Source organism: Athene noctua, chromosome 1 (genome assembly GCF_965140245.1).
Source record: "Athene noctua chromosome 1, bAthNoc1.hap1.1, whole genome shotgun sequence".
NCBI lineage: Eukaryota > Metazoa > Chordata > Aves > Strigiformes > Strigidae > Athene > Athene noctua.
The window spans coordinates 41,027,773-41,041,913 of NC_134037.1; the positions used below are offsets into that span (position 1 = coordinate 41,027,773).

Genomic DNA, 14,141 nt, shown 5'->3' on the forward strand with positions numbered 1-14,141 from the left:
GCACTCACTTCTTAAATTCACTACACCTGCACACTTGAAGGAGATACATTGAGTATTCAGTATGCTTAAATTTCAATATTCCATCAGTTTCCACATAAATTCAAGGGTTGTGCATGAAAAGATCTGGACTACAGAGCTGCATCAGGTAAGTTGTGTTAGAACAGGGAGACAAACTACTGACCTTGACACACTCTTACTTATAACACTATTGCTGCTTTGTCAAGACCAGTCCCTAAAATTACTAATTTACAGAATGGTCATCCCCAAATCAAGATAAAGCCAGTAACAGAGTGCACTTACAGTCCAAGGTGTACCTGCAAGCCAGTTTTTACAGAGTTGTAACAACTCTTTTGGCACATCCAGAGAGATAACAGTTTTACCTTCCTTTTGACAAACAGAAGGAAAAGATGTGCAAAAATAATACAGCTAGATAATGCAAACTCTATTGACAGAGAACACTGATAGTGCATTAAGTTGGCTTGTTTGTAAAAAAAGAAGAAAAGGGGTGTTGTCTGAAAAGAAAAATTGAGGAATGACTATTAAAATATCTCTGTATTTTTCTGTGAGTAGAACTTGTTGAAAATCCACACAAGAAAAGTCCTTTTCAAAGTCTTTTTTATGAAGGCTGGACCAACAAATGAAGATTTACAGGAAAAATCTTCCACACATTTTTATACACTAATAAATTTTTAGAAAATGTTATGAACGGACTCACATCCTCTTTTCTAAGCCTGTAAAGAGGATATCCGAAGAAACCCAAACCCAGATAAGAAAACTGCAGGAAAATAAAGGCTAAGGTAAAAGTCAAAACCACTTTTCACGCCCATTATTATTTTAAGAGTGCTTTAGAGCTGAAGGTCAGATATTAAATAAATTACACACATGATTTTCCATGCTTATGGAAAGCAGAAGCCCAAAGATAGTTCTAAGATGATTTGTATGCAACAGATTCAATCATGTAATTTAGTTTTTTAAAAAATCAGTAAGATTCGTTAAAGACAGTTAAACATAACTTAATGGAAGCATTCTACAACTTCTTCCAAACAATTTTTCCACATATCCTTTAAAGAAGACAACAGTAATTGCTCTTTTAGCAAAACATACGATGGCTGATCTCCAGCTGTCTTATTTTATGGCACCCTGTAATTGCACAGGCAGCAATTTTGGGGAAATTAATTTGACTTTTACTGATGACAGCTAAAATAAATTTAAAATAAAAAGTAGAGATATTACTTACTTGTAGTTGGTATTAAATTTTAATGTCTTTATTGCATAAAGGGATCTTTTAGAACTTAAATTTTATGTTATTTACAAGAAAATATACAATGCAAAGTTAAAATGTCACATGTCCATTACAATAATGCACAGCAGATGTTTCCACTGGGTGTCCAGCAAGGTCCATGCATCCTGCATTCACATCCAACAAGATACGGAGCTAGCTTCCTTTGGACCCTGTTAAACAGTAATGGAGAAAAAAAAAATTACTTACTAAATTTGGAAATGCATATTTACATATAAATGACTGAAATGAGCTGCAGTGATTAATGGTATTTGATACCATTCACTTGAAACCTGAGTTAAAAGAAAGGAAGGCTACAGCTTTCAGGTTTTTAATAAGATTTCTCAAAATAGGTATTTTCTGCTTTCTCTGGAAGTTCTCACCTCCCCCATTCTGAACCGCTAAATACAGTTTTCTTAACACAGCAGTTTTCTGCTCTGGCAATGGCTCTGACATGGTATTTTTTCATCTGGACTTCTTTCCTTCCCCTGCTAGGAATGCTTCTCCTCTCTCAGCTGCCCCTTTTCCTTGTATCCTGACAGACTTGCAAGGGACTGGCTGTACCTTGTATAAAAGGCAAAACTCCTAATACCACGCTTTTCAGCTCTTATCCCTAGAGCTTGTTCACATGTGCATGCTGCCATTAAACACAGGATGTATCACGTGATCTAGTATATATCCACACTGGTACCTGTAGCACGATATACCTTCAAGATATCAGATCTCAAGAGTGAGAAGCAGACTCACATCATCACTAATGAAAATTTTCCTGTCTCCCATCACTGTTTTCCCCACTGAAGGATTAATGCTCAAAACAACACATCCAGGACACTCAGTTTTCCCTTTAAATCCTTACCAACATGAAATATTTTTCTGTTCTTCACTGTAACTACAAGTGCATTTTGGTATCAAGCAACTCAAAAATAAATGACCAGTCTCTGCTCAATTAAAAGTCATTGAAGTGACTTCCCTCTCCCCACATCATATAATAGTTTTGGTTGGAAGGGACCTTAAAGATCATCTAGTTCCACCCCCCTGCCATGGGCAGGGACACCTTCCTCTAGACCAGGTTGCTCAAAGCCCCGTCCAGCCTGGCCTTGAACACTGACAGGGAGGGGGCAGCCACAGCTTCTCTGGGCAACCTGTGCCAGTGCCTCACCAACTACACAGTAAAGAATTTCTTCCTTACATCTAATGTGAATCTACGCTCTTTCAGTTTAAAGCCATTACCCCTTGTCTTACCACTACATGCCTTTGTAAAAAGACTCTCCCCATCTTTCCTGTAGACCCTCTAAGTACTGAAAGGCCACCCTTATCTTGATGCAGCCCAGGATACAGTTGGCTTTCGGGGCTGCAAGTGCACACCGCTGGCTCATAGTCAGTTTTTCATCCACTAATACCCCCAAGTCCTTTTCCTCAGGGCTGCTCTCAATGCACTCATCCCCCAGCCTGTATTTGTGCTTGGGATTGCCCTGACCCATGTGCAGGACCTTGCACTTGGCCTTGTTGAACTTCATGAGGTTTGCACGGGCCCACCTCTCCAGCCTGTGAAGGCCCTTCTGGGTGACATCCCTTCCCTCCAGCCTGTTGACCTCACCACACAGCTTGGTGTCACCAGCAAACTTGCTGAGGGTGCCCTCAATCCCACTATCAATACAACTGATAGCTAAGTGAGATCAGCCACTACTTTTTTAACTTCCAGATTACAACTGTTTGGAGGAAACAATTCTCTTACCAAGTGGTTTCACAGTCAATTTGCTGTGACTTTGGGAAATATCTTTTTTTTTTTTTTTTACAGCTTCAGATGAAAACCACTGCCCTCTGCCCATATACCCTGTCTACCCTGCATTTCTCTTCTCATAGTGATCCCTCCTCAGCTGCCTCTCAGTCCATCAGAGTCTTAGTTCATTCACAACCAGGTCCCACTGTGAAACATCACAGAAGCAGTACTTTGTTCTGTATTACTCTCAGTACATCCAAAATAGGAAAACAGCTGAAGTTCTAGGTTCTCTTCCTTTCCTCTACTGAAATCTTCACCAGTGAATGCCCTCACTCCATCCCCATCAGCATCAGTCACAGAGGACTGGGGGAGCCCAGCCCTCAACTCTGCTGTTTCACTGGGACCAAAGGTAGCATTAGAGGTCCCTCCTCAGCAGGTGGCTTTCTGAAACACTTCAGAGCAGTCAGGCAGTGTCACAGTTACATGGAATAAAAGGACAGATTAAGAAGTTGTACAAACCATAATCTTGACAAATTAATAAATAATCTTTGCTTGATTTGTTTTTGAAGAAAGAATATTTCACACCACCAAATACACACACTGTTATGGAATCACAGCATGGTTGGGGTTGGAAGGTGCCCCTGGAGGTTATCTAGTCCAAACCTCGGGCAGGGCCACCCAGAGATGGTTGCCCAGGACCATGCCCAGATGGCTTCTGAATAACTCCAAGGATGGAGACTCCACCAGCTCCTGGGCAACCTGTGCCAGTGCTCAGTCACCCTCACAGTGAAAAAGTGTTTCCTGATGTTCAGAAAGAACCTCCTGTGTTTTTGTGCCCACTGCCTCTGGTCCTGTCACTGTGCACCACTGAAAAGATCCTGGCTCTGTCCTCTTTGCACTCTCTCTTCTCCAGAATGAACAGTCTCAGCAATCTCAATCTCTCAACCTTTCTCTATATGTGAAGTGCTCCAATCATCATCTTCATGGCCCTTCACTGGACTCTCCAGTATGTCCATCTGTCTCTTGCACTGGGGAGCCCAGACCTGGACACAGCCCTCTAGGTGTGGCCTTACCAGTGCCGAGTAGAGGGGCAGCATCGCCTTCCTTGACCTGCTGGCACCACTCCTCCTAATGCAGCCCAGGACACCATTTTCTGCCTTTGAGCAAGGGCACACTGCTGGCCCATGGTCAATGTGGTGCTCACCAGACCCCCAGGTCCTTTTCTGCCAAGCTGCTTTGCATTTCCCTTTGTTGAACTTCATGAGGTCCCTGTCAGCCCACCTCTCCAGCCTGTCGAGGTCCCCCTGGATGGCAGCACAACCCCCTGCTGTACCAGCCACTCCTCCCAGCTCGGTGTCATCACCAGCCTTGCACTCTGCCCAACCATCCAGATCATTAATGAAGATGTTAAACAGGACTGGACCCAGAACTGACCCCTGGGATACCTCCCTAGTTACTGGCCTCCAACTAGATTTCATTCTACTGATCACCACCCTCTGGGCCTGACTGGTGCTTTAAAGACTATTTAAATACTTAAAACACACAAAGCCTTCAGGTTTTTTCAGCATCAACTGAAGAAAGACCAGTGCTCCTATATATATATATATATATGTTATTAGCTGCTGAGATACAAAAATAGTTCAGCAGAGTGAAACAGCAGGGCTAAGACAGGTCTTTTTACAGCACACAAGTCTCCAGGCTACTTCCTCATTCCCTTGGTCAGTTTTTAACTGTGAACACTGATGTGAGGAGGGCAGCTATAGAGCTGATGTGCAGAGCAGGTTAGACTTGCTTAGATGGCCTTATTTCAGTGAAAACAGTCAGCTTGTTCTGACATCTAACGTTTGTTTCTGTTTATCATGCAAAACAAGTCACTGCTGAAACTCCGCAGCTCTCAGACACCGGGCTCATGCAACGAACATCTATTGTGAGTGAGGGGTTTGTTTGTTTGTTTTATATCTAGTTAACCAGCTATCTCCTGCTTATCAGGAAGACCAAACTGTAAAATAACTATGTAAAACTCTGTTAAGGTTTTATATATAGAACTACAAATATCAGATGGATCATAACCTTAACAATATGCATTTACACAGCATCTTGTGTTATGCGAATTCTTTCTCCTTTATCTGGATAGTTGGGAGTTAACATTGCAGTGACCAAACTAGAGGTAAGAAACCCTCCTGCCAAATATTATCAAGAAAAATGCAGAAGCTCAATCTGAGCTCTGCATGCAGAATTCATTTCCTAAATCAGGAAATGCATAAAACAGAATGGAGACAATCAATCAAAAAGAAAGGCACTGAGATCCCAACTGCTTATTACTCTGTCCAATTCTACTGAAAGGCAGCTCAGAATTGCTGAGAGACAAATGAGCCTAAACTGATTTGGAAAGAACTAATTAACAAAAACGTAAATAATCCAGATTTCGACGATTTCAACACATTAGTAAAATACAGATTTTCCCGAAAATTTAAAATCAATATTACAAGGGAACAACCCCAAAAATGCACCAACGACCAGACTCACTAGCAGCTTGAGGAATTCTGCAGCTCTTGAAGGGAGTTAACACATACCTTACTCAGCTCTGGAAAGAGTTCTTGAATCCCAATGTCCAGCAGAACATAAGTTAACTAAAAGAAAATAAAGAAAAGTAAGAACACTCCAAGGCAACACTCTGGTTTTTTTATTTTAAACTCTGAATTAGAGCTCACTCCTCTGCTATATCTAAACATTCACTTCAGGAAATTCTATGCCAAAAGGCAAGTTTCTCACGTGTCACAAGTTACCTGTTTGTTGAGCACTGGTTGCTGCATTCCATCAAACAGAAGCCTGATGCCTTCATATTTAGCCTCTTCCCCAATGCACTTGCCTATTAAATCTAGACCAGATACCAATAAATACACAAGTCATTAGGAAGCACTGCAGAACAGCTATACAATGAAGTTACAGAACTCCAGTAATTAAAAAACAGTTTAAATTAGAGTACAAATTTTATCCGTCTAAAGCGGTGAATGGAAAAACAAGCATGCCTTTGGTTCCTCCTTTTTTCCTCCCTTTCCTTCAGGGCTGCATGCCTAATTATTACACTTTTTATAATATCAATGTATTGTCCTAATGCATTGTTTAATAAACCACAAGCTGAAATTCTTTAATTGCTTTCTGAATAACCTCGCAAATGGGCCCCTCTTCCCTAATTTACAGAGTTAGAAGATTTATCTTCTGGCTTCACACTGTGCCTTTTTTAACCCAGTTTTCATCTGGATAAAATACAAACCATACAAGCATTCTAAAGATGAAGAAATTATGGTACTAAAGTACATCCGTAAAGCTCTTGATTTCTATCATGTCTTTATTCATCACTATGCTACAAACCTTAGTCAGCAACACTGAAGTGATGAAACTGAACTCCTGGATTCTTATACCTAGTGTTCTAGTCAACCCAAATCTCAGCAGCGTAAGTATTACTTGATTTGGAAAGCTAATGTGACTGTATTTGGGTTAGGCATCTGCTTGAACTATTAACCATACTCATAGAGTCACAAAATACAGAACCTGGAATGTATCTCATCATTTCTTCAAAAGTCTGCTTTGCTCGCTTCTGTTTATCCTGGAGAGAGCGAGGTTCAGTATTCTCACAGAAGATGGCATCTGCAGCAAAGACACATTGAAAAAAAAGTCTTTAGGCAGCTTTACCTCACTGGAGATAGAAGTAGTATTTTGGATTATGGCTTTGAAGTTGAGTCTTTTCTGTATGATCTTGACTGAAAGGGTACTGCAGCCTTGCCAGACAATAGTTTTATGCTTACATTAGCCTGATCAAATCCAGAATACCCCACCTGTGTGGAGGACAACCATCTTTTGCTAATTTGTTTCCATTCTTTTCAAATTTTTAAAGCATTACCTTCTAGGTCTGGATCAATTCTGCTTTAGGTTAGTTATGATCTCCTTACTTATAATTTCCCTTATACTTTCAAAACTATAAGCAGTGTTTATACCTTGTGCTAAAACATTGTCTGAAACTGTCAAAAAATTCAGATATACCTATGAATGAAAAAACAAGAATTGCTGTTCATCAGAAATATTAGGCACTCAGTTTTGGGTTTAGGCTCTGAAAAACTTACTCCTTTCCTTTTTTATCTTTCACAAGCTTTCTTTTTGGCTTGATAAGGACAGAGCTGTCTTGATTCCAGAACTCTGGCCAGATGTGTTTAGATCAGACTGTAGTCAGATGCTGCTTCTCTATAGCTGTGAAGTAATTTTTAAATTTTTTATTTAACCTCTCACCCCTTCCCTTATTTGAGGGTCAAGAACACTTAACCCTCTCAAAAACCCACCACAACAAAGGGAACAAAGAAATTAACAATAAAGTTCTGTGATGTAGCACCCAAGTGAGAAGTAATTTAAAGATTGAATGAAATACTTGCACTCTGATATACTAAACCACCTTTATTCTGCTTTATTGTTCTTTGCACACCTTAGCAAGTTATTATTCACAATACTTTATCTGTAATCACCACTGACAGACAACATGGCTGACTCAGCATCTTTCTGCAAGGAGCTTTTGCAAACTTTTATAGACCCACTTGATTTTTAAAACTCCATTAGCTTTAGTTAAGCGCTCCAATGTTTAGTACTTGGAAACTTAACAGAAGGAATTTCAAACATTAAAGTAAAGCAGTATTTTAACTTCAAAGATGTAACTTTTACCAACCTCTCAGCAGTGTTATCAGAGAAACCAACCGGTGCTCCTGAAATAGCTGTTCTAACTTATAATGCAAATAATAGTCTGTGTACAGTTCCAATGTGTTTTTGAAGAGAATTCTTCCTCCCATCAAGAGATGATGCAGCCAGTCAGGAATGCGGAAAACTACCCTACCTGCAAATTTACAGTAACACACGTTTATAAGGTTCTCCTAATACTAATGATAAATGAATCACTTTTTTTTTTTTAAAAAAAAAGATTGCAAATAAGTAAATAATATTTTTGTTTTGTTAGTGTAACACTGAAAAAAATCAGTGCTCTACAGATTGCTTATCAGTTACTTCCCTTAACTATTTTTATCAGTTAGTTCCCAGAGCATACAAGCAGCTTAGGCACACCTGAGAAAAGGGAAGAGACCTTCTCCCATAAGCTCGTAGTCTGAGACATGGTAAGAAAGAGATATAACAAAACAACTGAGCAATAATGAATGCTAAATTATGATATTTTAGCACAGCAATAAAGTCTTTTAAAGAATAACTGTGCTCCTAAATTGTGTAACATTAAGCTTGCAAGTGCTGAATTATATACAAGTACTACAACAGAATTTTATTTCTTACCAAAGAACTTGAACCTCATATTTGGCATGAAAATCACTTCTTACCAACATACATTAAGTAGTCATAGACTCCTTCTACAGTCATCATTTCCATGAAGTAGTTCTGATTTTGTCGTCTTTCTGTGTTCTCAGACCGGTTTGCATTATTCTTGAACAAATCATTGAAAAGCTAAAAATAGAAACGTTAAGACTGAAAACACTGCATTCAAAGGCAAAAGGATAGCCATCAGTTCTTTATTTGGTTTTTTTTTTGGGGGGTGGCGGTTAATAAGAAGTAGCTTTTCTCCAGAGCTTTCAAATAATTAATTAGTTTTCCTCCCTCCTTCCCACCCCCCTCCCCTTTCATTTTCCAAAGGGGGCGGGGGGGGGGGGCAATAAAGAGCATGTTGTCACATGTTGCCAAGATACCCACCAACAAAAATACCTGGATTCAGAACAAATCAGCAGGGCAACATTAATTCATGAGCCCTTTTGCTCCTGATACCTTCTAGACTTTTTTCACAGGCTTTGATTCCTGATGCACCCCATTCTGTTGTTTGCTCTCATTTTGAAATCAATACAATTGTTTCTAGACAAAATATCCAACTTTTTTTACACGGAGAAATCCCCTTTTTTTCCCTGCCAGCTTGATTACCGATAGCAAAAACTTCATGAATTAAGTTACTGAAGTTTGTGTTTTTTCCATTCATACAATTCCTCATTTTATTCCTTTATTTTTCTATTTTCCCATGTTTTCACCACCACAATTCCTCCATTTCCTTACCATTGGCTCTTCCCCAAAAGATATCATTATAATACTTGCAAAATCCCAAGAGGCTCTTCCCTGCATACCATAAGGAGTCCCACACCACCTAGGCAGTACTCCTTGTTCACCTACCCTACCCCTCGCCAAGTCTGTGGGCTCCCACAGCTGGGAGGGAAGAATCCTCTAAATCTTGAGAGTCTCCACATTTAACAGTATCTGACAATCACCACTAACAGTTTATTTTAAAGCAGCTTATCCCCAAAACTGTTGATCTAAAGATAAAAAAGAATTTATACAAAATACTCTGTATAGGTCAAAAGTTTATGTCAATCCTCTAAAAAAATATCCCAGAACTAGAAACAAATGCAATGTGATTACAGTGCTGCCTAGGTTGAGATGATTGCTACTGACACAGATTTTTCTGTATCACTCCCAAATTAAAAATAGTTCCAAGGAACGGGAAGCAATTTGCTTATACGTGGTTCACTTTCTGTCAAGCAATTCTCCCTGAAATAAATCAGGCCATAAACCACCCAAATCACATTCTGAATCATGCAAGTACAAGAATTCATAAATTCTGAATTCATGCAAGTACAGAATGCTCTGCACTCACAGGAAAAATTACATCAGGAAACGTGGTAAGACTCAGGTTTTGACTTGTACTTCTTTAGGCACTCTCTTTTATTAAGTGCTGAACTGCTGGCATTATCTTCACAAAGTTCACTCAAACTAAACACCACCAAGTTATTACATAAATTACATGAAAGAGCAAATATGGTTAATGCACTGGTGGATGACTGGTATCCAGAAAAGTAACAAAAGAACACATAATTATTCACGCCTACTGTATGAAAGCATCCCTGGTATGTTGTTTAAATAATCCTGTATAAACTGAAGTCTATATCCTCCTCAATACCAAAACTAGGACGCTGAGAAAACCTTAGCTGAATTATTGTAACTTAAACAAGAGCCTCATTTATTTTTTAGATACACCCCACAACCTGACAGGGGCAATACATACTAGGCCAACTCAAAGGAGCCCAGTGTGCTGCAGAGACAGAGGTTCAGAGAAGTGTGTACAGGCCAAACTAAAACATTAACAGCAGTCCGGTAAGTGATCTACAAAAAAACTCAAACGTGAAGGCCATCTTAGGGCGAAGCTTTTGACCTCCAAAAGTTATTTAAACTTTCACCCCAAACCAGGAGCAGTATCTTCTGAAAGTTGTACGTACCTCCGCACTCAGATAATGTGTCTTATACCTTAAGTATAATAGTTCCTTGATCACTGACAAGCTTTGAAAGCTTAGGCTCTTGCACACAGCACTTCAGAAAGCAACAGCAGATCAATGCATGCCAAAATTACTGAGCCAATGAGCAGTTTTTATAAAGTATATCCTTTGCATTATTCCAGTACAAGTGTGTATTCTAGAGTCATCAGCAATGCATGTCTGAAGGATGCAGCAACCGTAACACAAAGTGGCACTACATCCCTGCTTAGGTGTTTTGCACCTCCCACAATTTTCGCCTCAGAGGAAAGCCAAGTGAAAACATACAACTGGATATCTAATACAAAATTTGAGATTATAGTCACAATTTGGATAATCACAGGATTTTGCTTTTAAGTGTTTCTGAACATGTTAATATTTGAGATGTGATATAATGCTCACTGTTGTAATTAGGCTAAAAGAAAGACAAGCAAGACAAACTCCAATGCTATCATTCATATCTTTAAGATTAAACAGTAACTGTGATTGAGACCACAAAATATTCTTAAAAGGCTTTCAATGAGGAAATTCCGCGGATTAGTACTGGTTAATAATGGAAGCCAAGCTCCTGAAGTAAGTGAAAGATAAAACGCCTGTATTAAGAAAAAGACCAAATTAATCCCTTGTACAACAGGCTATCTATTATACCTTGATGGGAAAAGCTAGCAAAATAGCTATGAATGCTTAAAGTACCTAACAGAAAAAAGAAAGCTACTCAAGGTTTAGTGAGCGCACATGCAAATATACACCCATACATGCCAGCACAGGCGTGAAGTTTACCAAGATTATGAACTATATCTACAGCCAGAGGTATGAACCACTCCACCGTTTTTCCTGCTCATTTGCCAAGTACAGGTGACTATACTAAAATGCTAAGAAGAAAGAATGTATGCAGCATCTGAACCACATCAGTTAGTGTATTGAAAAGCAACCGTGTCTTCCTCCAAATAACTATCCATAAACATACATTATACTGTCGCTGTTCCAAAAGCAGTTTTCATTCCTGTTAGCAGGTCATCACAAGCTAGTAGAACAATGCCTTTGTAGGCGTATTTTGCAAATTTTGCATCAGCTGAGAATTCCTGACCTATTCTAGCAAGTCTGAAAAAGTATGTTCAGAAGATGATCAAGGCACTTACAGACCTTCAGAATAGAAATAGAGCTGGGAAAGCCAGAGATCTTGTTGGTGCCCCTAGGAGTGGGGAGCAGAGTTTTTTAGTTACTTGTTTCTTTTAACCAGGGAGGTTGCTAACTCTTTTGATCTAGTGGATCTGATACAGGATAAAATCCAATTGCTATTGTCTGTACTAAGGTTGACTACACATGTTTATGATGCACTTTTAACTAGAAGTCTTTCCACCAATATTTAAAACATACAAACATACACATGCACCAGGAATATTCAAAAGGAAGTGGCATGCATTCAGAGAAGTAGACACATTTCTGGTTGAACTCCAGCTTTCACTTGCCCTGACAGACTTTCACACATTTCTTATTCATCCTGTTGATGAACAGGTAGCCTGGGTGTACCCTATTCACGGCAAACGAGTTGGCAGCAGAAGCACCAGGGAATGTACTGTACTCTGAACAAATTCCAACATGTTGATACTAGAATAAACAGATCTGTGTCAGACAAGGTATATGGGAACACTGTGGCAATACAAGCATTAACTGGAAATCTACTCTAGCATCTACCACAAAATTCTGTGTTTAAGAACTTCCTTGCTATAAAAGAACATGCTCTTCTCACAGATGGGCACTCAGAATGTGCCAACCTTCCACTGCTTTGGCTGCTGGCAGATCTCCTCATTGACTCCATACAGGCAGGTCACCCAATCCTGGTACAGGCATTTAGCATTCGTCTCCATCATCAGGAGGTAAGGGTGCCAGACTATTGCACAATGCTTTTATCTTCATGAAAACGTCATGTGGCACAACAGAAGTGAAACTGCAGAACTGAACAACTGACATCTATGCCATGTGTATTTGGAGGGGTAGGGAGGGGTGTTACCTCAGTTTACCTTTGCTCTGGCCTTTGGACTGAACACCCTTTGTGCCTGCATTCCTAGACAGAATTTCCAGCTTAGTTTCATCTGAAATAAACTCAGTTAATGAGTTCTAAGACAACTCCCTAGAATGAGAGAAAATGCGACAAGCAGATATGTCCAGGAAACACGCTTCCAAAGAGCATCAATGATCTGAACTAAAACAGTCTGGCAGATGAAACAGGTGTGGCTGACAGATCAAATTCAAGAAGTGACAAGATGTAAATGGTGCAGTGTCCTGGCACCTAGCACAAAGCTTTTCCTAAGCGTGGGCTGACTTGAGAAAGAGAAAACTGTCTTCCAAAGAAGGCACAAGCATCCCAACAAATCAGCAAGAGGGATGAATTTCACAATGTGCATGGGAAGACTCTGCAGATATCATAACACAGCACAACACTGGATATCAGATCTCTAATAATTATAGTTAACGTGCAAGTGTGTGAGCTCTGGCTTAACTGATAGATGGGAAATTAGTGAGAAAGCAGTCAACACATGAATTCCTCATGCATACATGCCTCTGCTGGTCAAAACTGGTAGTATAATTTGAGCACAAACAGATACTGAGTATCTGATCATAGAACTTGTCTTGCAGCATCCCCCAAGGCAAGTGTCCTGAGTGCCCATCATTAAATAATAACCATAGCTCAGCAGGAGATATACTGAAATCTGAAACTTTTAATCCATTTACAGCAAATGACTCCCCAAAATAAAACAGATTTCTTCTGGGGAAGAAAAATAAAATCTAAAATATACATAGAACTAATTACTTATTATAAAACAGCTAACAAATAAAGTTGCTTGGAAAAACAAGTGAACTCTCTCACAATAGACAGTGAGAAGTAATGGAGAGCTGGGGCTAGCCTCATCTTTTTTACTCTCTGCAGAGAAACTTGTATCTCATGACAAAAGCACCTCCTACAGGGTAAGCAGTGGTACAAGCAAACAACTTTGACTCAGACTTTACAAACCCGTGTCTCCAATGGAGTGCATATGTGGACAGCTAATTAGCAGTGATAAGGAGGTTTCCCCCACAATACTGTTTCTAAAAATGACATTAGAAAACAGAAGGCAGTCTATGTTTTGTTTAAGGAAACTTCAGTATTCCAAAAGGAAAGCCAAACTGCAGGCAGCTTCTTTGCTTTCCTGGGATCACCATGGGTAAAAAGAATTGGGAAAACTTCACTTCAGAGCCTGAATTTCTGTACACGTTCTTTTACAAGAATAACATACTGACACTTCAGAGAATGAGTTTGCTTTTTAATTGAGCAATACTATGGTTTTTTTAACCTTTTACAAGCCAAAATGGTTTTGAACACCATTTTAAAGAATTAATTTTGATCCTTTAAAAAAGTTTTCCAAGCAAACTACAGAAAGAACCCTGTCTTCATAGGAACGCTTCAGAGTGCAAAGCTTGTTGCTCAAATGTTTTAAGTATGTTAACTATTAAAACTACTAACTTCAAGTAGTTCTTGACAGATCACAGTAAAAAAATTAACATTGTTCATACTATGTTGTAGTATGCTGTCAGCGGTTTTATAAAAAACATTGGGAGTATTATGTACTGTTTCTATCACAAGTCAAAATCTGATTTTTAAAACTGTTGATACATTTACACCCCTCCTCTGAACAGACAGCAACAGAAAAATGTCAACCTTGGAAATAGCATCTAAAGTAAGAAAGGACTTGAAATGAAGGATAGTAATTATGTGTGTGCGCATGCAAGCTAACACAATATTTCCTGTAGTAATTCAGACTTCAAGTTTAGAAGA

The 14,141-nt window shown here is 39.3% G+C and overlaps 1 protein-coding gene across 4 annotated transcripts in view; it reads right to left on the reverse strand.

The window, feature by feature from the left end:
- Positions 1–607: 607 nt before the first annotated feature.
- SNX14 (sorting nexin 14) overlaps positions 608–14,141 on the reverse strand; it is a 56,966-nt gene continuing 43,432 nt past the window's right edge. For 3 of the 4 annotated variants that reach the window (XM_074895985.1, XM_074895984.1, XM_074895982.1), the window contains 6 exons: positions 8,363–8,486; positions 7,711–7,875; positions 6,552–6,647; positions 5,786–5,877; positions 5,573–5,629; positions 609–1,452 (listed from right to left, as the gene is read on the reverse strand). In XM_074895985.1, coding sequence (XP_074752086.1) covers positions 1,414–1,452; positions 5,573–5,629; positions 5,786–5,877; positions 6,552–6,647; positions 7,711–7,875; positions 8,363–8,486 — 573 coding nt within the window. In that variant the 3' untranslated portion in view covers positions 609–1,413. Of the gene's footprint in view, positions 1,453–5,572; positions 5,630–5,785; positions 5,878–6,551; positions 6,648–7,710; positions 7,876–8,362; positions 8,487–14,141 lie in introns of all 4 variants that reach the window. The other variant, XM_074895983.1, reaches the window with a different exon arrangement.